At 46.7% G+C, this 22,249-nt stretch overlaps 1 protein-coding gene across 1 annotated transcript in view; it reads right to left on the bottom strand.

Annotated features, from left to right (window-relative positions):
• Nucleotides 1-22,249, bottom strand: part of CIB4 (calcium and integrin binding family member 4) — a 60,432-nt gene that overhangs the window by 1,105 nt on the left and 37,078 nt on the right. The window contains exons 4-6 of the mRNA XM_033176311.1: nucleotides 12,961-13,102; nucleotides 1,493-1,602; nucleotides 525-613 (exon numbers count right to left, since the gene is read on the bottom strand). Of these exons, the coding sequence (XP_033032202.1) occupies nucleotides 525-613; nucleotides 1,493-1,602; nucleotides 12,961-13,102 (341 nt within the window). The remainder of the gene's footprint in view (nucleotides 1-524; nucleotides 614-1,492; nucleotides 1,603-12,960; nucleotides 13,103-22,249) is intronic.

The raw sequence follows: 22,249 nt of genomic DNA, 5'->3' as shown, positions 1-22,249 counted from the left end.
AGACTTCAACATGGCCAGGGAGATCTGGAGATGGCCAATCTTCTCAAGGATGTTTGGGCCTCAGAAGACCCTTTGGGCCCCTCTTGCTCTAAGAAATAGAATTGGATGCTTCTCTCATTGTTTCTTTTCTTCTATGAGCTCCACCACCAGCATCTTCCGATCCCCCCTGAAACCACCAACTCCCAGTTGGCTGCTGGAGGCAGTGGGGTCATCAGGAGTCCAGTGGGCCTCAGGAGAAGCACAGAGGTGTGTCGGCTGGCACAGGGAATGCTCTGAGGTTGGAGCTGTGATGTCATTCTCAAAGCCTGGGATCCAATCCTCTCCTCTGCCTTTTAATACCCCAGGGTTACCTAATTTCTCAGAAGCTCCAGTTTTGCTGATTCTGAAAGAATCTGCAAAGTATTCTGGAAACTCCGCCTCCTTGGGAAGACTGAGATGTCCCATGGAGTGAGGAGAGATCGGGGGGCCCTTCCTGCCCCCCCCCCACTCTTCTGGGCAGTCCCGCCCCCTCCAGAATGCCTTACTTCATGAAATCCGGAGACCTGGCCATTGCATGTTCAAACTCTGAGAAGGACAGCATGTTGTCATTGTCCAGATCTGACTCACTCAGGACCTGGCCAGGGAGCACAGAAGGTGGCTGAGTGGAACCCGGTGTCAGGCAATGAGGTGGGGCACGGGGTGGAGGGGGAAAGTCACATACCAGGGGCTCTGCCACATGCTTAACACTTGTCTCCCAGGTCCCCTGATTCCAGTGACCCCACAGAGATTAGGTTACATGCACCAAAGCTTTGGACCCTACTGGCTGCCACTCACTCCTGGGGCCTCCAGCACCAGCCTGGCAGTGAGAGAACAAGAGTATCCCCTATCTGCCCCGCCAACCAGTACACACAGGGGCTCTGCACTACAGGTGGCCCAGGCAGGCAGGGAGGTGGTGGTGACTCCCTCAACAGTGCTCATGGTTTTATCTTCCTTCTAGTCCCCATCGAGACTGGAAATGCTGGACACTTGTCATGTTCTGAAAGCTGAGATCCATGCCCTGACTTGAGTTTGTGGGGCCATCTTCGTGTTTGTCACTCCGGGACACCTGGGCACTGTATTGTGCTGGGACAGTGTGGGGAGGGGATGTTGAGATGGGTCCCTCTGAGGCTAAGCTGCTGTTGGCCCACTACTGGCAGTCCCTCTCATGTAGGGAGGTCCCTCGAGTGGGTGGGTCGGGCTCAGTGTTCTGAGGACCCCGGACAGGTCTTGGAGGAAGGACAGAAAGTCGAGGGGCAGTTGCCTCCCTCTGTGTGCCCGTTCCTCACGGCACCCTGAGCTGCCTGTCCCCTTGGCAGCCCCCAGGGAATGTGTGCGCCAAAGGCCAATGTGTCATCGGACTCAGACTGGCCCTGGATCTCCTCCCAAGAGGGTGGCCTGACATCCTGGGGCTTTGGGTGACAACGTGGCCCCTATCCCCAGCCCCAGCCACCAGCTCCCAGCCCCCAGCACACACGTGGTTCGTGAGGTCCATCAGCAGGTCCTCAGATATGTCATCACTGTTCAGCAGTCGCAGGATGATCCTCTGCAGGTCCTCCTCATCAATGAAGCCATTCTCATTAAAATCTGCAAAGAAGAGGCCAGACCTGCATTAGAGGGAGACGGAGGTTGAACAGGAAGGGGACTTGAGGAGTCCTGGGGGACACAGCACCAGCCAGGACCCCACAGATGCCCATTAGCCTCTGGGAGGCCCCCCAGAGCCCAACTCTCCCAGGCAGGACACACATGGGTGCTCAATAACCTGTCAGAAATACCAGTGGTAGTAAGTATTGATCGTGTGTGTACTACATGCTCAGACCTCTCCTGGGAGCTTGAAGGCATTGAATCTTCACAATCAAACTTTTATTAGTTTTTTACCAAAAAGAAACTGAGGCACAGAGGGTTATATGGTTGCCAGGCAATGTGGAGTGGAAGGCGGCCTGGATCTGGAGTCAGAAGGCCTGGGTGCCAGTCCCTGCTACTGTCCAGATGCAGTAGCTGTGTGATCTGGGCATGTGCCCTCACCTCTGCAGTGAAGGGGGGACAGTGGTCCTTGTAGCTTCTCCACAGAGGAGCTAGCCATACTGACCCTGGCTGTGCCCTAAAGTGTTAACGGGACAAGAGGCAATATTCCCTCCAACCCCATGCAGCCTCCTTCCTGAAATGGAGTCCAGAAATGGGCAAGAACAGGCACCATTTCTTCATCCCAGGCAAGCCACAGCTGTCAGATAAAGGGTAACGGGACAGGGAGCCTGCAGACCATGGCGGGCTCCATACATTTCAAATCCCCTTTAAAATAGCCCAGGAAGCTGCCATGGCCCTGGTGTGCCCAGAAGGTTCCGGCCGCGGGGAGCCCTGGGGACTCTGGGGTGGGTGACAGTGGGGGTGGCACCGGGACTTCCCAGACTTCTGGGGGCCACACTGACTCCTGTGTGTGCCGGCTGCTGCTTCTTCAACTGCAGCCACAGCCCAGGGCCCCTGCCTTCCAGGACGGCGCTCAGAAGTGCCCACTGACCGTCCCACCAGTCGGGGAGTGCTGCCCTGAGCTTGGCCAGGCCTTGGATCCTCCTTTTAGGGCCATAAAATATGGTCATTACATAAACCTCCTGAACACTGAACAGCCAGGGTCCTCCTGACCCTATTTCCCACAGAGCCACCTTGAGGGGTGTCCTTTATCCCTCAGGGCTGCCTAAATCAGTCTTCTCAACAGGCCTTGGAAGAGCATGACCTGGAGGGACGGCGGGTGGAGGAGGTGCCGGGCCACCAGCGGGCAGAGACCGAGGCACCCTGGGGAGCCAGGGACAGCGGCAGAGATGGAGTCACCCTGGGAAGCCAGGCAGGGACAGCGGCAGAGGAGCCACTCTGGGTTGCTTGGCAGGAGTGACTGGCACGGTGTGATGGGAGCAGAGGCCGCGGGGAGGGCCTGAGCGGAGAAGTATCAGGGGTTAAGTCTGGAAGGTGGGCGAATTGTGAAGGCAGGTGAGGCGATGTCCGGCATTCTCAGCACCGCTCCCCCAGAGCTCCCAGCACGATCACCCAAGCCCCTCACTGGGTGGTAAACACAGCTGCCTGAGTGAATTATAATAATCACCACCACAACAAGCACAGATGTTTTTGCTGTGGCCAGGCAGTGGTCTAAGCGCTTTGCAGTTCACTGCATTTAATCCTTCAGAGATGAAACTGAGGCATGCAGAGATTAAATAACCCTACTTACCTCCTTAATCTCATTTCAGCTCATTGCAACCTTTAAACTCCACCTATAGGCTAATGAATGCCAAATGTGTGTCTCCATCCTGGGTTTCTCCCCGAACTCCAAGCTCACATATGCACCTGCCTTCCTGCTCTTACCCAATAGTCCCTCATTCTACATGTCCAAGCCCAGGCTCCTCATGCTTCCCTCCCCAGCCCTTACCCTTAGACCTGCTGCACTCACAGCTGCTCCCTCCATGGGAATTGGGACTCTTCGGGACTCTTCCAGCCACTCAGGCCAACCTGGAGTCACCCTTACCTCTCTCCCTTGCACCCCACAGGTGATGGGTTGGCAAATCCTCCCAGCTTCCCCCATTTCTCATGCACTACCCCACCCTAGCCCAGCCACCATTGCCTCTCTCCAGCTCGCCCTGGCAGTCTCTCGCTGAGCTTCCCTCTTCTCTCTCTGTCCCCTGAAGTCTATTCCCAGCACAATAGCCCAGGTGATCTGTTGATTGTCATTCCTTCCTCATTGCCCTCTTCTTGCAGCTCCGTCTCACCCAGAGCAGAGTCCAGGTCCTGATCCCCAAGTCAGCCCGCCATCACTCTGCCTCCTTGCTCAATCAAGCTGACACACTCTTGCCTCAAGGCCTTTGCACAGAGGCTCCCCCTCCTCGGGACACTCTCACCTAGAGATCCTGTAGGTCTTTATTCAAGTGTCAGCTCCTCCTAGGGCACTACCCAGTCCCTGTGTAAACATGCACTTCCTGTGTCTTCCCAGCTTTGTCCTTCTCCCAGCACAGAATACTCTCCAACACATTATGTGTTATTAGCTCATTTATTTCCCTCCACTCAAATATCAATTCCACAAGGGCAGACATCTTTGTCTTTTTGCTCACTGCTGTATCCCTAGTTCCCAGAACAATGCCTGGGACAGAATAGATGCTCAATGACTGTTGTTGAATACATAATGAATGAATTACCCAGGGTAACCATTGGTAAGTGATGGAGACAGGATTAAACCCAGGCAGTCTCACTTGATGGAAAGTCTATGTTCTTAACCACCCTTAACTGCCTTTATTGCAATAAAGCGCCAATCTTTCATGGGCAGAGGATCACCCAAAACAATCACTACATTTGCCAGCCTCCCTTGCTGCTAGATGTGCCCGTGTGACTATGAAGTGTAAGCAGAAGAGGCACAGACAACTTCTGGGACCGTCTATAAAGAGAAGGTGTGGTCCTCTGGGATAATGAGGTGACCTTGGGAATGAAGGATAAAGCGACAAGATAGGAGGACCTGGGATTCCTGACATTGAAAGCTTTAGAACCACTGTGGGTAACGGGCCAGGCACGGCGGCTCACGCCTGTAATCCCAGCACTTCGGGAGGCTGAGGCGGGCGGATCACGAGGTCAGGAGATCGAGACCATCCTGGCTAACACGGTGAAACCCCGTCTCTACTAAAAAATACAAAAAACTAGCCGGGCGATGTGGCGGGCACCTGTAGTCCCAGGAGAATGGCGTGAACCGGGGAGGCAGAGCTTGCAGTGAGCCGAGATCGCACCACAGCACTCCAGCCTGGGCGACAGAGCGAGACTCCATCTCAAAAACAAAAACAAAAACAAAAAGAACCACTGTGGGTAACTATCTCTTGACTTCTATATATTAGATAAATATATAGCTTTCAGCAATCTTGAAAGCTATCTTGCTTAAGCCCTGTACCTGTGGTATACTGTCATTGGCCACCAAAGTTAATCCTAATTCATTACTGAGTCTCAGTTTCCTCATCTGTAAAATGGGAGTAATAGCAGTACCTCTACAGAGTTGCTGTGGAGATTAAATAAGAAAATACATAGATATCACACAGAATATAGAAGATATTCAGTATAGAAGGTTAGATATAAATAAGAATAAGCATATTAGTTGTATCTAATAAGCCTCTTCTATATTAAGGTATCTTAGTATATATAGTTATTGTCAATACTTAGTAACTATACAAGGCTGTAACTTAGTATAGTTGTATCTTTTATACTAAGAGACTCAATTCTACATCACTTGATGATTGCTAAACACTAAAAGTACAAACCGAAAAGGCTTTATAAACCCACCTTGAAGGAAAGGAACTAGAGAGATATATTGGTTTATACCAGTTTCTATACTCGTTTCTACTAGAGAAACTAAGGCCCAAGTTTGCTGATGTCACAGGGTCCTTTGGTGGCAGAGCCAAGACTTGTCTCTGTTCCCCATGGCAGGATATGGATATGGAAGGTGTAAGTTCCCCTCACTCCTCCAGCAGTGCTCCTTCCCTGGCTGAATGCTTGTCAGTGCCAGGACTGGAGCCTCTCTCCCTGTACAGGCTCTGCTATCACCTCCATGGGAAATGGCTCAGAGCATGTGAAGGGGCTGGAGGGACCAGCCCCAGGGCCTGGAGATGGTGGACAGCCACAGTGACACACTGCACTGCTGCTGGGAACTCTGCAGCCTCTCTCAGAGACCCTGCGGTGTCCCCAGGCATCCTGTTGGCCCAGCTGTTCTATGCGGAGACTGCAACAAATGACATGGCTTTGGCCCCAAGCCATCTGGAAACAATAATTTGCTACAGTAAATGTAGTCCTGGACAGTTCCCCTCCTTTGGGGGTGGCAAGGGCAGAGAAGGTGGGGAGGGGTTGGGGGCTGAGAGCTCCGGGAGGCTGACCAGCCCAGGCGGCCTCTGCAGTCTCAGACCACTTGGGAGGGGCTGGAGCCTTCTTCTTGCTGTCTCCCAACAATGCTAGGAGCGGCCCAGAGAGCTAGTGGAGTCGGGACTCAGCCTTCAGGCACCCCGAAGACTCTGACCATCATCACTCGAAGTCTCTGTCATTCCTACTCATTGCAGTTTCCCAGGACTTTTACAGAAATCAACCTGTCTGGTGGAGGGAGGGAAGGCTTCTTTCACCGTGACTTTCATGAGAACTGAGGTTTCTTCCTTTGCCTCTCCCCAGCCACCTGCACCTGCCATGGCATCAGGCCCTGGGAAGGTAGGGGGAGATCTGCCACAGGTGCTCCGGTACCTGCCTGGGGATAATTCCTAACTGGTGGAGGCTGTGCTGACGGGAGCACAGACATTGCTGGGATGGTGGTCTCTCACCAGTGGAAACTCTCTCCAGAGGTACGGAGAGAGGAGATTGATCAGTTGGAGACCAGAATGTCTCTCAGAGCAGGACCTGGAGCCCAGTAGGTAAGCTCCAGGGAGGTGTGGCTGTCCCTGCTGGCTGCTGCCACTGCCGCTGCCTCTGCCTCTGCTCTGCCTCCTCCTCTTCCTCTTCTTCTTCTTCTCCTTCTCCTTCTTCCCCTTCCTCTTCCCCTTCCTCCTCCTCTTCTCCGCCTCCTTCTTCCCCCTCCTCCTCCTCTGCTTCTTCTTCTTCTTCTCTTCTCCTCCTTCTTCCTCTTCATCTTCTTCCTCTTCCTCCCCATCCCCTACCTCTTCCCCTTCCTTTTCCCCTTCCTCCTCCTCTTCTCCTCCTTCTCTTTCTTCTTCTACTTCTTCTTCTCCTTCTCCTTCCTCTTCTTCTTCTCCTCCTCCTCCTTCTCCTCCTCCTTCTCCTCCTCCTTCTTCCTCTTCATCTTTTTCCTCTTCCTCCCCTTCCCCTTCTTCTTCCCCTTCCCCTGCCTTTCCCCTTCTTCCTCCCCTTCTCCTCCTCCTCCTTCTTCTTCTTCTTCTTCCTCCCCTTCCTCTTCCCCTTCCTCCTCCTCCTTCTCCTTCTCCTTCTTCTCTTTCTACTTTTTCTCCTTCCTCTTCTTCTTCTTCCTCTTCCTGCCCTTCCCCTTCCTCCTCCTCCTCCTCTTCCTCCTCCTCCTCCTCCTCCTTCTTCTTCTTCTTCTTCTTCTTCTTCCTCCTCCTCCTCCTCCTCTTCTCCTCCTCCTCCTTCTCCTCCTCCTCCTCCTCCCCCTCCTTGACAGAATCTCACTCTTGTTCCCCAGGCTGGAGTGCAGTGGCACAATATTGGCTCACTACAACCTCCACCTCACAAGTTCAACTGATTCTCTTGCCTCAGCCTCCCGAGTAGCTGGGACTACAGGTGCCTGCCACCATGTCTAACTAATTTTTGTATTTTTAGTAGAGATGAGGTTTCACCATGTTGGCCAGGCTGGTCTCGAACTCCTGACCTCAGGTGATCCACCCACCTCAGCCTCTCAAAGTGCTGGGATTACAGGTGTGAGCCACTGTACCCAGCCCCTGCTGGATTCTTGACCAAAAGCCATTCTCCTGTCTTTCTTACTAACATAACTGCAGTTTCTTTTCAGGATGACACCATGTCCAGCTTAAAATGTGTAGCTGGATGTTTTAAGTCTCCTTTGCAGCTATGGGTAACCAGGTAACATAGTTCTGGCCAATGAAATATAAACCAAAAATGCTGGCGGGGGCTTCCAAGAAAGCTTGTGAAAGGAGAGTGGACTTATCTGCACTTTGGATGTACTTTTTTCTTGATCCCTTTTCCTATCACCTTTTCTTCCTGAAATGAAGACGAGATGTCTTTGGGCACAGAAGCCATGTTGTGACTATGAGGATAATGGTCCCTGACTGTTGGCAGAATAGGAAGCTCGAAGGAGCCTGGACCCTCAGTAACCTCCTGAAGCCATTGCCCCAACTCTGGATGCCTGAGTCCAGACTTTGTTTTTTTATTTTTTGTAATACCATGGCCACTGCTCCACATCACTGAATGCAACTCTAACTCCTACAGCAGTTTAGAGCAACAGCTCTCACAGTCTGCTGCTCATTCGAGCCATCCAGGGAGCTTCCAAAAAGCCCAAGACCGGGACATACTCAATACCATTCCATCAAGTCCCTGGAGCTGGGGCCCAAGCATCTGTATTTAAAAAAAAAAAAAAAAAAAAAACTCACAGGTGATTCAATGTACAGCCAAGTGTGAAAAGCAGTGGGTTAGAGCAATGCTTTTTAGACGTTAAAGCGCAGAGGAATCTGCTGGGGATCTTGCTACAATGCAGATTCAGATCCAGTGCATGGAGTGGGGCCTGGGGCTCTGCATTTCTGATAAGCTTCCTGGCAGTGCTGATACTGCTGGTCTGTGGACCACACCGGGGGTAGCAAGGGGCCGGAGCATTGAATTCCATCTTTGGGCTTTTGCTGAGAATCATCACCATGACAGTTACCATGCCTGCCTTCTCCTTTCCCTTTCTGTCTCCTTTCCCCTCTTTTTTGACCCCTCTTCATCCTTCTCTGTGGACCACTCCCTCCTCGACTTATTACGCAGGCTCAGGATCCACGTGTCCCATCTCTAATCTTGCTGACAGCTCTGTAAAGAAACCTTCTGAGCCCTGAGAGAATTCAGGTTCGTCTGAGTCGATTTGATGAAGCTTGGGCGTTTATGAGCCCCTGGGCGTCTATTTGCACAGCTGATTTGCATGAAGGCTTTGAGCTTTTTGTGTTTGTGCTTAGGCTGGAGGAAGGAACCTATATGCTCCAAGGGGCCTGGAGAGAGTCGGGGGAGGAAGATACAAAGACATTGTGGGGGATATTGTGTTGTCTAGTCCTTGATCTGCCCTGAGGCTCTCAGTCTGACCTCTTGGGACAGTGGGTGTTCGTCCCATGTCACAGCTGAACACGATTTAGCTTGTGCCTTGAAGCCCAAGGAGAACCTGCTGCTCACCTCTCTCCTGAAGGGTTTGAGTGTTTTTGTTTGTTTAGCTCAGGAAACCACAGAAAGTCAGCGGAGGAAGATGTCTTTTGTGGCCTCTGCCCAGCCTACGCTCTACCATCTCTGAGAAGTGTCCCCATCCCAGTGGCAGGCCTCTGGAGCCATGCTTGTTTCACAACTCTGCTTCTTTTTGGCTGCAGGTGGTTGGGCAAGGCTGGTCACCTATCCCAGGGGAAGCTAGATCATTGACTGGGTGAGAAAACAGAAGGGAGAAACAGAGATGCTTGTGGCTACTCAGAGTGAAGCCTGCAGGCCATGTGGGGGCCGGGGAGTCATCTTTGGCCTGTGGGCACAGAGGCATAGCAGATCTGCAGAAGGAGAAGGAAAGCCCACAGAGAGAGGCAGAGATGAGAGACGAGGTAGCCGTGGAGAGGAGACCACAGCTGCCTGGCTTCTTGACTCTCATTCAACTGTGCCCCAGGGCCCCAGGAGTCCTGCCTCACTTCCACCATGGGCTCCATAATGCTCTTGGCAGATGAACTCTAGTGACCTCTCTCCCAAGAGCCCCACGTCTTGGTGCTCAGGCTTTCGTATAATCCCCAACTCCCTTGAGTGTGGGTGGGAACTGTGACTTGCTTGTAACCAATGAAACTTGGCAAAATTGATGGGCTGTCACTTCCACCAACACGCTGTCTTTTATGACTCCATCTTGCCAGTGGGGTGACTCAAGAGTCTCTCCTGCTGGCTGTCTTTAAAGAAGCAAGTGGCCAGGTTGAGAGGCCCAGGTGTCCAGGAGCTGAGGGCAGCCTCCGGCTGAGAGCCAGCAAGAAGTTAAGGCCCTAAGTCCTGCAGACATAAGAAAGTAAATTCTGCCAACAACGTGAGCAAGCTCAGGAGCAGACTCCGCCAGTCAAGCGCCCTCCAGGTGAGAAGGCACCCCAGCCGGAAGCTTGATGGCAGCTTGTGAAACCCTAAGAGGAGGACCCAACTAAGTCATGCCTGGACTCCTAGCCCACAGAAACTATGAGGTTACTAATGTATGTCATCTAAAGCCTCTAAGCTTGTGGTAATTTCTTACACAATGGAAAACTCGTCTAGTGCTGGTTCTTATCAGTGGCTTTTATATAGGTAAGTTTCTGTGGTTTGCAACCTAAAGACTCTTGGCTAAGACGGGAACACCAAGCCTAGGCTGGCATCCTCCCAGAGAAGCAACCTCAGGAGGAGCACTGATGGGGGCTTGAGCCAACACAGCTGCCACCTGTGGGAGGCCTGGCCGAGAGGAGCAGCAGCTAGAGGGCTCCAACTCCCTGGATGCATTGGGATCCCCCTGGAGACTCCCAGAAATACTTGGGGGAAGGAAGGAGGAAAGCTGGTGTGGACAGGTGGGGCCTACGAAGCCAACATAATTTGGGTATGTGATTTAATTTCTACATATCCTGCTTGGAGTTCACCGTAAATCTGTGTCTCACATCAAATGTAGGACATTTGGGGCCATTATGTCTTCAGATATCTTTTCTGCCGCATTCACTCTCTCCTCTCCTTCTCAGACTCCACCTAGATACATGTTAGAGCTTTCTATTGTCCTTCATGTCTCTGAGGCTCTGTTCTCCTTTCCCTGAGTAATTTTTCTCTCTGTTCTTCAGATTAGGTTATTTCTACTGATCTATCTTCAAGTTACCTGACTCCTCTGTTATCTCAATTCTCCCGTTAAGCTTATCCAGTGAATTTTTGTTTCAGATGTCTTTTCAGTTCTAAATTTTCCAGTTGATTCTTTCTTATAATTTCTGCTTCTCTGCTGAGATTTCCTATCTTTTCATTTGTTATGAGCAGTTTTTACATCCTTGGGCATGAATACTGTGATGATTAATGGTATGTGTCAACTTGACTGAGCTAAGGGTGCCCAGATAGCTGGCAACACATTCTTTCTGGGTATCTCTGTGAGGGTGTTTCTGGAAGAGATTAGCATTTGAATCAATAGACTGAGTAAAGATCCACCCTCACCAATTGGACATTGTGCCATCCATGGAGGACCCAATAGAACAAAAAGGTGGAGGAAGGATGAATTTGTACTCTCTGAGCTGAGACATCCATCTTCTCCCATCCACAGACATTGATGCTCCTGGTTCTTGGACCTTCAGAATGAATTATGCCACCACCTTTCTTAGCTTTCCAGCTTGCAGACAGCAGATCATGGGACTTCTCAGCCTCTGTAATCACATGAGCCAGTTCCTAGAATAAATCTCTCTCTCTTTCTACATATATATGTAGAGATAGGTGTGTGTGTGTGTATATATATGTGTGTGTATATGTATGTAAGTTTATATATATATGCACATGTAAACACACACACACACTCATATACATATACACACATAAATAGCCTATTGGTTCTGTTTCTCTGCAGAATCCTGACTAATACAGTTATAATAGCTGTTTTAAAAACTTTATTACCTAATTCCAACATCTGGGTCATGTCAGTCAGTCTCCATTCTTGAGAATTCATCAATTAAAAAATATTTTTGTACATTGTGTACAATTTTGAATAGCTTCTTGGACATTATAAATGTTTTGTTGTAGCGACTCTGTATTTCTCCAAAGAGTGCTGAATTTTTGGTTTTAGCAGGCAATTGATTTGGACTCAAAGTGCAAACCCTGTCACTCGTGGATCTGGTAAAAAGGTAGTGGCAGCTCAAATCTCAATTTAGTTATTTTATCCTTAGCTGAGCTACTTTGACTTTGCCCTCGTGTTTGTGGTGTAGAGGTCAGAAAGAGATACGGGCATAGTTTACATGCAAAATTTGGACTCCCTTTCTCTTTCATAGGCTCTCCCTCACTTTGCAGGGGCTGTGTGTGCCCCAAACTCTCTGGTTCTTCATGTCAGAAAGAGTCCAGTGTTTCCATCAGCCTGCATCAGTCCAGTGTTTCCACTCACTGAAGCCCACCTTCGGGACAAAAAAGTTAAAAATAAAAAAGGTGGGTGAAGGAAAACCCATCTTCTACCGTTTCCTTCTTCCAGGCATCAGCTCTCTTTAGAACACATCTTGCTTTCGATAACTTTCCAATGCCATCAGCTAGTTGATTTTTGTATTTAGTTTAGGGTTTTATAGTTGCTATCTGCAGGAATGACCATATGATAGGAGTTTACTCAGCCATTCTCAGGAGGGAACTCTGTGATTTCATGTGTGCTTACTGAATGCTGAACCTGAGGACATATGGGATGCAAAAATATTAAGTCCTTTTTACAGATGAAAAAACTGAGGCCTCATAAGTCCATCTGGCTTAAAGTTCTTCTACTGTCTTCTATCCACATCCCACTTGGGTGAGGCAGAAATGAGATGGAGTCCACCATGTGGAGACTGGGGAGGAACTGGCAGGAAAGGAAGGAACGTGAGATGCAAATGAGCAAGTCTAAATGTGCAAGTCCTTTGGGGCCAAAGAGTTATCAGGATGCACTAAAGACTTGCACCTGGTTTGTTTGAAAGCATCTTAAGACTTCTTTCTTTGCTTTTGATTCCTTTTGAGAATTCCCTTGCATCCCAGCTGTGCTAAGCGGACATTTGCCTGCTGAAAAGCAGAACTTCAGCAAAGTCTTTTGACTACCTGAGACAGTTAGAGACCAGAAAATGTCAAAGGACCTCAGAGATTATCTCTGTCTATCCCCTCATTTTACAGATGAGAAAACTGAGCCCTAGAAAAGTGAAATGATTTGTTCAAGATTGTTCAAATTTCCTTAATTTCCCATCCAATGCTTCTTCTGCCAAATAAGCATAAATCCTTTACATGCATATGTGGTTCTCTCTCTCTCTCTCTCTCTCTCTCTCTCTCTCTCTCTCTCTCTCTCTCTCTCGCCTGCCCACACACCGCACACTAACACCAAATATCAAGGCCAATGACTCCATTGCTCTCTGATGACATGGAGGGGAGTCTATCCATTGACGCTGTCATTCTCAATCTTTTCTTTTTTTTTTACTCCATGGTGCATGCAAAATACGAACATACCCACAGATACTCCAGCAAACCCCAGTTAACACCATCCATCAATGAACTGATGATGGAGTCCAGATATGGTATATTGTCTATGGCCCTTCCACCCCTCACCCCTCAGTCCCCCACAGCACCTACCATAGATGCGAAAGGCATACTCAATCTTCAGGCTTGGGCAGGCCTGCTCGCTGAACACAGATGCCATGCCCAGCACATCCTCAAAGGAGAACACGCCATTGTGGGAGAAAACCCTGCAGATATGGTCTCTGAAAGGGTTGACCTGTGGGTGAGGAGGGAAGAAAAGGGAGGAGATCTATCAGGGTCGGGGCTGTGTCTCTCTGGGCCTCTCTCATCTGTTACAAACACTGTGTCCTGGGTTTGAGATGAAAACAACAGACGCAATCTAAATCTCAGAGTAGACGGTGGCTCACTGAGCCAGGACCCTGAGCATGATGGGGTGCCGGGGATGACTCTTGCAGATGGATATGTGACTTCACAAGATTCCTGCAAGGACACCACAATTGAAGATAATGGTTATAATGAAAACGCAAATGAACAAGAGAATGTCAGAGCTGAAACCTCTCCTACTCTAAATACGAGTCCTTTTCTATGGGGTAGACATCATGAGTATCCAGGCAGACATAACAAGAAGCCCTGCATTAGTTTTCTTTTTCTGTGCTCGGGCAGGTGCAAGGCAAGCCAACAGGCTCACTGCCCAAGCGTACAGCCAGCCAGGGAATGAGATACCAAGCTTCCTTTCCCGGGGGACCTCCCCTTGTCTTTGCTGGTAGTGATGGGAGGGAGGTGGTTGCCAGGACACCAGTACACTCCTTAGATCCATGTCACATGACTCTACACACACACACAGCATGTCTTATAGAGACTGAAAACAGGGCAGTTGATGTGGTAGCTGCTGGTAGCACGAATAGTACCTATGACACAACATGTGAGCACGTTGGAAGATGCAGAGAAAATATTGCTGAAGATACAGAGAAATAAGTATTCGAACAAATTTCACACTGTGAAAGCTTTGCTAAATAGTTAAATAAAGGTATAGATTTTCTAATATGGTTTTCCTAGATTCTATATGTGAAAAACCACATTTCTGCAGGCCACTAAAGGAAACAGAGACATGGACTGAATAGTAAATAAATGTCTTTAATGAAAACACCATTGCTGGGGAAAAGTGAAGATACTCACTGAGGGGGTGGCTGCTCCATGATGGAAAAGAATTCTGGGGTGAGGGTGCAGGATGGCGACACATGCCAAATGATTTCCCTGCAGGAGTTCCTGCAGGCTACTGCAGTCAGGAAGGTAAGCCCAGAAATACCTAAAGTACAGCAGAAGGCATTGAAATGGTTCTCTAAAAAAAAAGAAAAAAAAAGAGTTAAAATATAGTAAAACTTGGCCAGGCACAGTGGCTTATGCCTGTAATCCCAGCACTTTGGGAGGCCGAGGTAGGTGGATCACCTGAGGTCACGAGTTCAAGACCAGCCTGGCCAAGGTGGTGAAACCCTGTCTCTACTCAATACAAAAAAAAATTAGCTGGGCGTGGCGGCGCATGCCTATAATCCCAGCTACTCAGGAGACTGAGGCAGGAGAATCGCTTGAACCCGGAAGGCAGGGGCTACAGTGAGCCAAGATTGCGTCATTCCACTCCAGCCTGGGCAAAAAGAGCGAAACTCCCATCTTAAAAAAAAAAAAAAAAGAAAGAAATAAAACTTATACAATGATTTGTAATCAGAAGGAAAGTGAGTATGAAAATCTTCTGAACCACATGGAGGTGTGCTGCTTTGCTCTTGGAAGAGTTCTTAAAAGAGCTATCAAACTTAAAGATGAGTTATATGTTTTCCTGGTACAAAAAGACAAGTGTTCCAAATTTGCTGACCTTCCCATGATGACAAGTAACTGTTGGCAGTATGCTACCTAGCAAATATCCGCCAAAAAATGAACTCAATTTCATTTGACTTTTCAAGGTAAAGGTGACTCATTTTAGCATTATTGCTTTTCTAAAGAAACTCATGCTTTGAAGAGAATATTTTTTAAATGGGATTTTTGTGGTTAAAAACATGTGTATCACCTATAGAAATGCTTATATTTCATACCTGAAAATACAGAAACAGACTATTCTGACCTGTTTGGAAATTGTCCAAATAAAGAATGTCAGTGGATTTTGAATCAATTTGTTAAAAATATAAAAATGTAATACTTTCCACTTAGTGTAAGAGCCACTGACATAAGGGAAGGGAAGACAGACAATTACTAGCTTAATTTCAATCAAAAGCTTTTAATTGGTGAATGGGGTTGAAAATGAGTGCCATGATTTAAGACATACAGCCCATGATACATTTCCTCTCTTTGGATCAGTTACGACAGCTATTAAAAATCAAAACAAAACTGAACAGAACCAGACCTCTGAATGGTTCTAGCTCAATCTTAAAGCAAGATTTCAAAGAATAATTAAGCATATCCAACCACATTGCTTTCTCTTACAATATTATTAGTTATATGCAAACAATAGCATAGTGCAAGGAAGAAATCTTACTATACCTATTAAAGGGAGAATTGTTTGTTAAATATTTTATGTAATTTTTAGCTTGTCCTTAATTTTTTTATTTTGATATTGTATCAGCTTAGTATAGTAGTAAATGTATACAGTTTATAAATGAATATATACGTATGATGAGTACATGTTTCTCATTTTTTAACATTATTGCTGGGGATTTGTGATCTAGGCTAACCTGCTCATCTCACGGATGTGGAAATGAGGTCTGGGAAAGGGGAAGGACTCAGCCAGCAAGTGGGAGAGCTGGCCTGAGACCCAGGACTCCTGAACCTGTCCTGCCCTATTTCCACTAAGGTGCCTGGTGCCAAAAAAACATCAGAGGCCAAGCAGCGGCCATTAAAATATAGAAAACCTTGGAAATGGATCCCTCTAAAATTCTTACTTTAATATAAAGCACTTTTTGGCTGGGTGTGGTGGCTCACACCTGTAATACCAACACTTTGGAAGGCCAAGACCAACGGATCACCTGAGGCCAGGAGTTCGAGACCAGCCTGACCAACATGACAAAACCTCAACTCTACTAAAAATACAAAAATTTGTAGGGTGTGATGGCACATGCCTGCAGTCCCAGCTACTCAGGAGGCTTGAACTCGGGAGGCTTGAACCCAGGAGGCAGAGGTTGCAGTGAGCTGAGATCATGCCACTGCACTCCAGCCTGGGTGACAGAGGGAGACTCCATCTAAAAAAAAAAAAAAAGTGCAAACACAGAATCTAGATTGAAGTTAAAAAAATGGTTCACAGCCTAGGAGAACTCAGTGGATGGCTAAAAATGACTCTATGACTCTGTCACTATGAAAGTGAGAGGCACAGGAGGGGGCCACGGGACCAAAGGCTGCAGAAGGGAGAAGGTCAAAGAAGATGGAGCTGACATGGAGCCACTGGGCTTGGGAAACAGGGAGGAATTCGAGTATGGAGCAGGGGACACTGTCCCTGAGAGGATGGCAGGGCAGATGTCAGGCCACAGGGCTAGGGCCGAGCTCACCAGAGCTGCGTTTGGGTCCTGGGGACCAAGGAGTGGCTAGTATAGTTCGTTTTGAGGCCTGGCAGGCACCTGCCAGGAGAGCATCCCAGGGCTGTCTCTGTTCCAACAAGGTGCAGCTCCCTTCTTCCCCAGGGTCCTTGTCTCAAGGGACAGCCCAGGTTATGAGCCCCCCCCGCGACAGAGCAGCTCCAGTCAAAGAGACACCGATAGTGCTGCGGGAGAGTTGCTAAGGGCCCAGGTGGTGCAGCCGCATGTCCCTCCCTGCTCTCCATCCTGAGCTAAAGGCCAGATCAGCCAGTGTCCTCGGATCTGGTTCAGTCCAGCCCCAGGCAGACAGAACAGCCAAGAAGGGGAAGCTGGAAGAGCAAGCCTCATTAGAGATCACAGGTCCAGTTTATTGGATTCCAGATTTTTGATGCTATAACTTTAACAATCTGAAATCTGAACCAATAAATTTGGGGACCTATCCAGAGAGTTATCATCTGTATGAAATTTCACACTTATTCAGAAGTCTTCAATCCTCCAGAGGAGGAAGGAAGTGACAGTTGACAAAGCAATGCTTCCATTTCAAGAATAACATGTACCCTGGTTTGAGGGCGTTTTGAACAAAGGGAATACAAACATGTCAGTATAGCAATTTATACAGGTAACTCGTGTATGATCTCCATCTATGCGTGATGAAACTAAAGTAGATGAAAATAAACCCCAAATGCTGGGAGGTTTTTGGAAATAGAAACTACAGTTTATCAACAATAAAAAGATTGCAGTCCCTGCCAAAAAAACTAAAAGTTTTCTTTTTTTAAAGATCTTCTTAAAGTTATTGAACAAGAGATTTGATTTGAAGATGAAAGTCAGAGGGAAAATATTTGGACTTAGCTTAAAAATATCTCCTCAACATTTCTCCAACTAGCGCCTAGTCAAAAAAAGCTTTTTACAGTTGCTGGAAAAAATTCACACAAAAATACACTAGTGACTCAATGATGATGTCATTGGTGCACTTGGACTTTCAAAAGCTCATTAAAAAAATCAAACAGTATTAATTTATGTAAAATTTCTTATCTCTAAATTTTCTTTATTACTAGTGTTTCTGTTTTCTTTTTTTATTTAGACTTCATTTAGCGTTTTCATTTTCTAATCATACTTTATTTTGTGCATTGTATCTGCTCCCCACTCTTATTAAAATAATATGATTGGCTGGGTGCAGTGACTCACACCTGTAATCCCAGCACTTTAGAAGGCAGAGGTGGGCGGATCACCACATCAGAAGATCAAGACCATCATGGCCAACATGGTGAAATCCTGTCTCTACTAAAAATACAAAAATTAGCTGGGCATGGTGGCATGCACCTGTAGTCCCAGCTACTCAGGAGGCTGAAGCAGGAGAATCGCTTGAACCCAGAGTCAGAGGTTGCAGTGAACTAAGATCGCGCCACTGCACTCCAGCCTGGTGACAGAGTGAGACTCTGTCTCAAAAAAAAAAAAAAAAAAAGATATGATTAATGTTTATCAACTGGGCGCAGTGGCTGCTGGGCATGGTGGCTCACTCTTGTAATCCCAGCACTTTGAGAAGCCAAGGCAGGCAGATCACCTGAGGTCAAGCATTCAAGACCAGCCTGACCAATGTGGTGAAACCTGTCTCTACTACAAAATACAAAAATTAGCCAGGCGTGGTGATGGGCGCCTGTAATCCCAGTTACTCGGAGGCTGAGGCAGCAGAATTATTTGAACCCGGGAGGCGGAGGTTGCAATGAGCTGAGATCATGCCACTGCGCTCCAGCCTGGGTGACAGAGCAAGACTTCGACTCAAAAATAAATAAATAAATAAATAAATAAATAAATAAATAAATAAATAAAATGACATGATTAATGTTTATATTTTAAACATTTTACACAGATGTAAAACACTTGTCAAAGAAAGCGGTAGATGAAGGTGTCTGTTAGAGTGGTACAGAAGATGTCAGTTCTTCCTCAGTCTTGAGTGGAAGCCTCAGTTTACCTGAAGCAACCTCTCACTGAGAAAGGCACTGCCCAAAAAGTCCCTCATGGCTGTGTAAGGTTAGGTGAGCAGAGCCCATGTCCTGGGAGAAGGGTGTAACAAAACCTTTTGTATTTTAGTGCCTTTTAAAACTCCCGTCAGATATACTTACAGGTTAGAAGGCTCAATATTATTAATGTTGATAAATTGATCCATAAAGTTAATGCAATTCTAGTGAAAGTTTTCTAGTCGGTCCATTTTGCAGGACTTGACAAGCCAATTCTAAAGTTTACATGGAAATGCAAGGGTGAAGAACAGCCAAGTTAATCCTAAAGAATAATAAAGCTGAAGGACTTATACCACTAGCTATCAAGATCTTGGCTGGGAGTGGTGACTCACACCTATAATCCCAGCCCTTCGGGAGGCTAAGAGGGGAGGATCCCTTCAGTCCAGAGTTTAAGACCAGACTGGGAAACATAGTGAGACCCTGTCTCTACAACAAAAATTTAAAATTGGCCAGGTATGGTCGTGCACGCCTGTAGTTCCAGGTACTCGGGAGGCTGAGGTACAAAGATCAATGAACCTAGGAGATTGAGGCTGCAGTGAGCCATAATTGTGCCACTGCACTCCAGCCTGAGTGATAGAGTGAGACCCTGTCAAAAAACAAAAAAACAAAAAAACTATGCTAAAGCTTTAGTAATTAATGTGGTATGGTATTTGTGCAAGGATAGACAAATAGATCAATGGCCATAATAGAGACTCCAGAAACAGACCCACACATTTATGGCTACCTGATTTATGACAAAGACAACACGGCAATGCGGCAATGCAGTGGGGGAAGGGGCAGTCTTTTCCATAAGTGGTGTTGGGTTTAGTGGACATTCATATGGGGAAAAAATGAATCTTTATAATCCTATCTCACACCATACACAAAAATCAATTCCAGATTGATCATAGGTATAATATGTAGGACTAAAATAAAACATTAAGTAAATATCACAGGAGGGTATCTTCATGATCTTGGGGGCAAAGACTGTTTAACAACATACAAAAGCACAAACCATAAGAGAAAACTCATAAATTGGAGTATATTAAAAATTTTCAAATTACATTGCTCAAAATACATAATTAAGACAACGAAAAGGCAAGCCATAATAATCACTAGGTACTTCCACAGGTGAGTGACTAAACAAACCGTGGTACGTTCATGCAATGGAATACGACTCAGCAATAAAAACGAAGAACTATTGATTCATGCAACAACATGGATGATTCTTCAATGTATTTTGCTAAATAAAAGAAGTCAGACCCAAAGGGCTACATATTGTATGAGTCCATCCCAGAAAATGTAAAACCATAGGGTCAGAAAACAGATCGTAGTTGTCAGTGGTTGTGGGAAGGAGAATGAGTTGACTACAATGGAAATTTTGGGGGTAATGGAACTGTTCTCTAGGGTGCTGTGGTGCAGATAGAAGCCATGCCTTTATGCATTTCTGGAAACCCACAGAACCGTACACCACAGAGTGAACTTTACTGGATGCAAATCAAAGACAATATGGGATGGTAGAGAACCCAGGATGAAATGCAGGTCATGGCAAATGAAACCAACTGTATTACAAATGCATGACAAAACCTCCCTGAAAGGAGGGGAAGAAGAGGAAGTGACTAAGCAACTTTGGAAAGTGATGTTTGACCAGGTACGTAGGCTAAAGACCAAAATAATATAAATAAACTGTATATATGTATAAATATAAATTCACTGTATTCTAGTGAGTCAATCTGATTCTCACAGGGTTATGGATTAGCAATTCTTACTACAAGTATACTATGATTGAACAAATACGTAAATAAATAAAAAATAAGTTATAAGTAAGATAAAATAAGTTATAAAGAAGCAAGAGGGAAGGTTAGATATGGTACTGGATTAGTCAGAGACATCAATATGAACTAATGGGCATTTTACTACATGTACAGATGGATAGATACAAACAAATATTGATGTGTAGTATACATGGGTTAGTATACATACCTATATTTTCTAGCTCTGTCTACCAAATAACTTTACAGTGGAGAAACTTGGAAATACTACCTTCACCAAATGATCAAGGTTAATATCACCAGTAACAGGTAATGTTGATGTCAGGTATCCCCTGGTATGATGCACTGAGAAGGGCGGTTCAGGCCAGGTGCAGCGGCTCACGTCTGTAATCCTGAGCTTGGGTGGCTGCAGCCGGAGGCTCCCTTGAGGCCAGGCATTCGCAATCAGCCTAGGCAACATAGTGAGACCCCATCTCTAAAAAGATTAAAATAAGCTGGTGTGGTGTTATGTGCCCGTAGTCCTAACTACTCGGAAGGCTAAAGGAGGAGGATCACTTGAGCCCAGAAGTCCAAGGCTGCAGTGAGCTATGATCGCTCCACTGAAGCATGGGCAAAAAAGCAAGACTCTGCCTCTAAAAAATGGGGTGGGGTGGGGGGTTCACTTCTGTAGAATTTGCACAAATCCATTACTTCTGTCTAATCATGAGAAAACATCTGACAGACCTAAGTTGAAAGATGTTCTGCAAAAACACCTGGTCTGTGCTCTCCAAAAAATCATGGAAAAGCAAGACTGAGAAACTATCACAGATCAGAGGAGCGAAAGACACACAATGACTAAATGCAAGGTGGGACCCTGGAGGGGATCCTGACACAGATCAAAAAACGTGAGTGGAAAACTAGTGAAAGCCAAGCAAAGTTTGTATTGCATTAATACAACACAAGCATTAAGTTTTATTTCTTAGTTTTGAAAAATATATAGATAAAAATATCTATATAAAAATATAATAGGTATACAAGTCCTGTCCACCTTTCACCCAGCTTTCCCTGATGTGAATACAGGGTGAAAGGTACACAGTACTTGTCTTACTAAACCTTAAAAGCTGGACTTGAAAGGATCAAAGATTTCAGTAACAAAACAGCATCCAAGAACAAAACTCAGTAACATTTAAATGAATACAACAAAATTAAACACCTAACCATACAAAATTTACAGTGCTTAGCATCCAATAAAAAATTATCAATCATGGCCGGGCGCGGTGGCTCAAGCCTGTAATCCCAGCACTTTGGGAGGCCGAGGTGGGCGGATCACGAGGTCAGGAGATCGAGACCATCCTGGCTAACATGGTGAAACCCCGTCCCTACTAAAAAAATACAAAAAACTAGCCGGGCGAGGTTGCGGGCGCCTGTAGTCCCAGCTACTCGGGAGGCTGAGGCGGAGAATGGCGTAAACCTGGGAGGCGGAGCTTGCAGTGAGCTGAGATCCGGCCACTGAACTCCAGCCTGGGCGACAGAGCGAGACTCCGTCTCAAAAAAAAAAAAAAAAATTATCAATCATGCAAAAAAAGAAGGAAAATAAGACCCATAACCAGCAGAAAAATCAGCTAATGAAAACAGACCCATGCTTATGCTTGTAACCCCAGCACTTTCGGAGGCCGAGGCAGGCAGATCACTTGAGCCCAGGAGTTCGAGACCAGCCTGGGCAACATGGCAAAAACCCCAACTCTATTTAAAAAAAAAATACAAAAATTAACCAGGTGTGGTGGTGTGCACCTGTAGTCATAGCTACTCAGGAGACTGATGTGGGAGGATCACTTGAGCCCAGGAGGCAGAGATTACAATGAGCCAAGATTTCATCACTGCACTCCAGCCTGGGCAACAGAGCAAGATCATACCTGAAAAAAGAAATATGAAGAAAACTACATCCATGCACAGCCTAATCAAACTGCTAAAAAGCAGTAATAAGAAGAAAAATCAGTCTGGGCATGGTGGTTCATGCCTGGAATCCCAAAACTTTGGGAGGCAGAGACAGGAGGATCACTTGAGCCCAGGAGTTCGAGACCAGTCTGGGCAGCATAGCAAGGCCCTG

This window comes from Trachypithecus francoisi, unplaced genomic scaffold (assembly GCF_009764315.1).
Source record: "Trachypithecus francoisi isolate TF-2019V2 unplaced genomic scaffold, Tfra_2.0 Lachesis_group17, whole genome shotgun sequence".
Lineage (NCBI taxonomy): Eukaryota > Metazoa > Chordata > Mammalia > Primates > Cercopithecidae > Trachypithecus > Trachypithecus francoisi.
The sequence above is the reverse complement of the archived record's forward strand: the minus strand, read 5'-3'. Positions and strand labels throughout refer to the sequence as shown.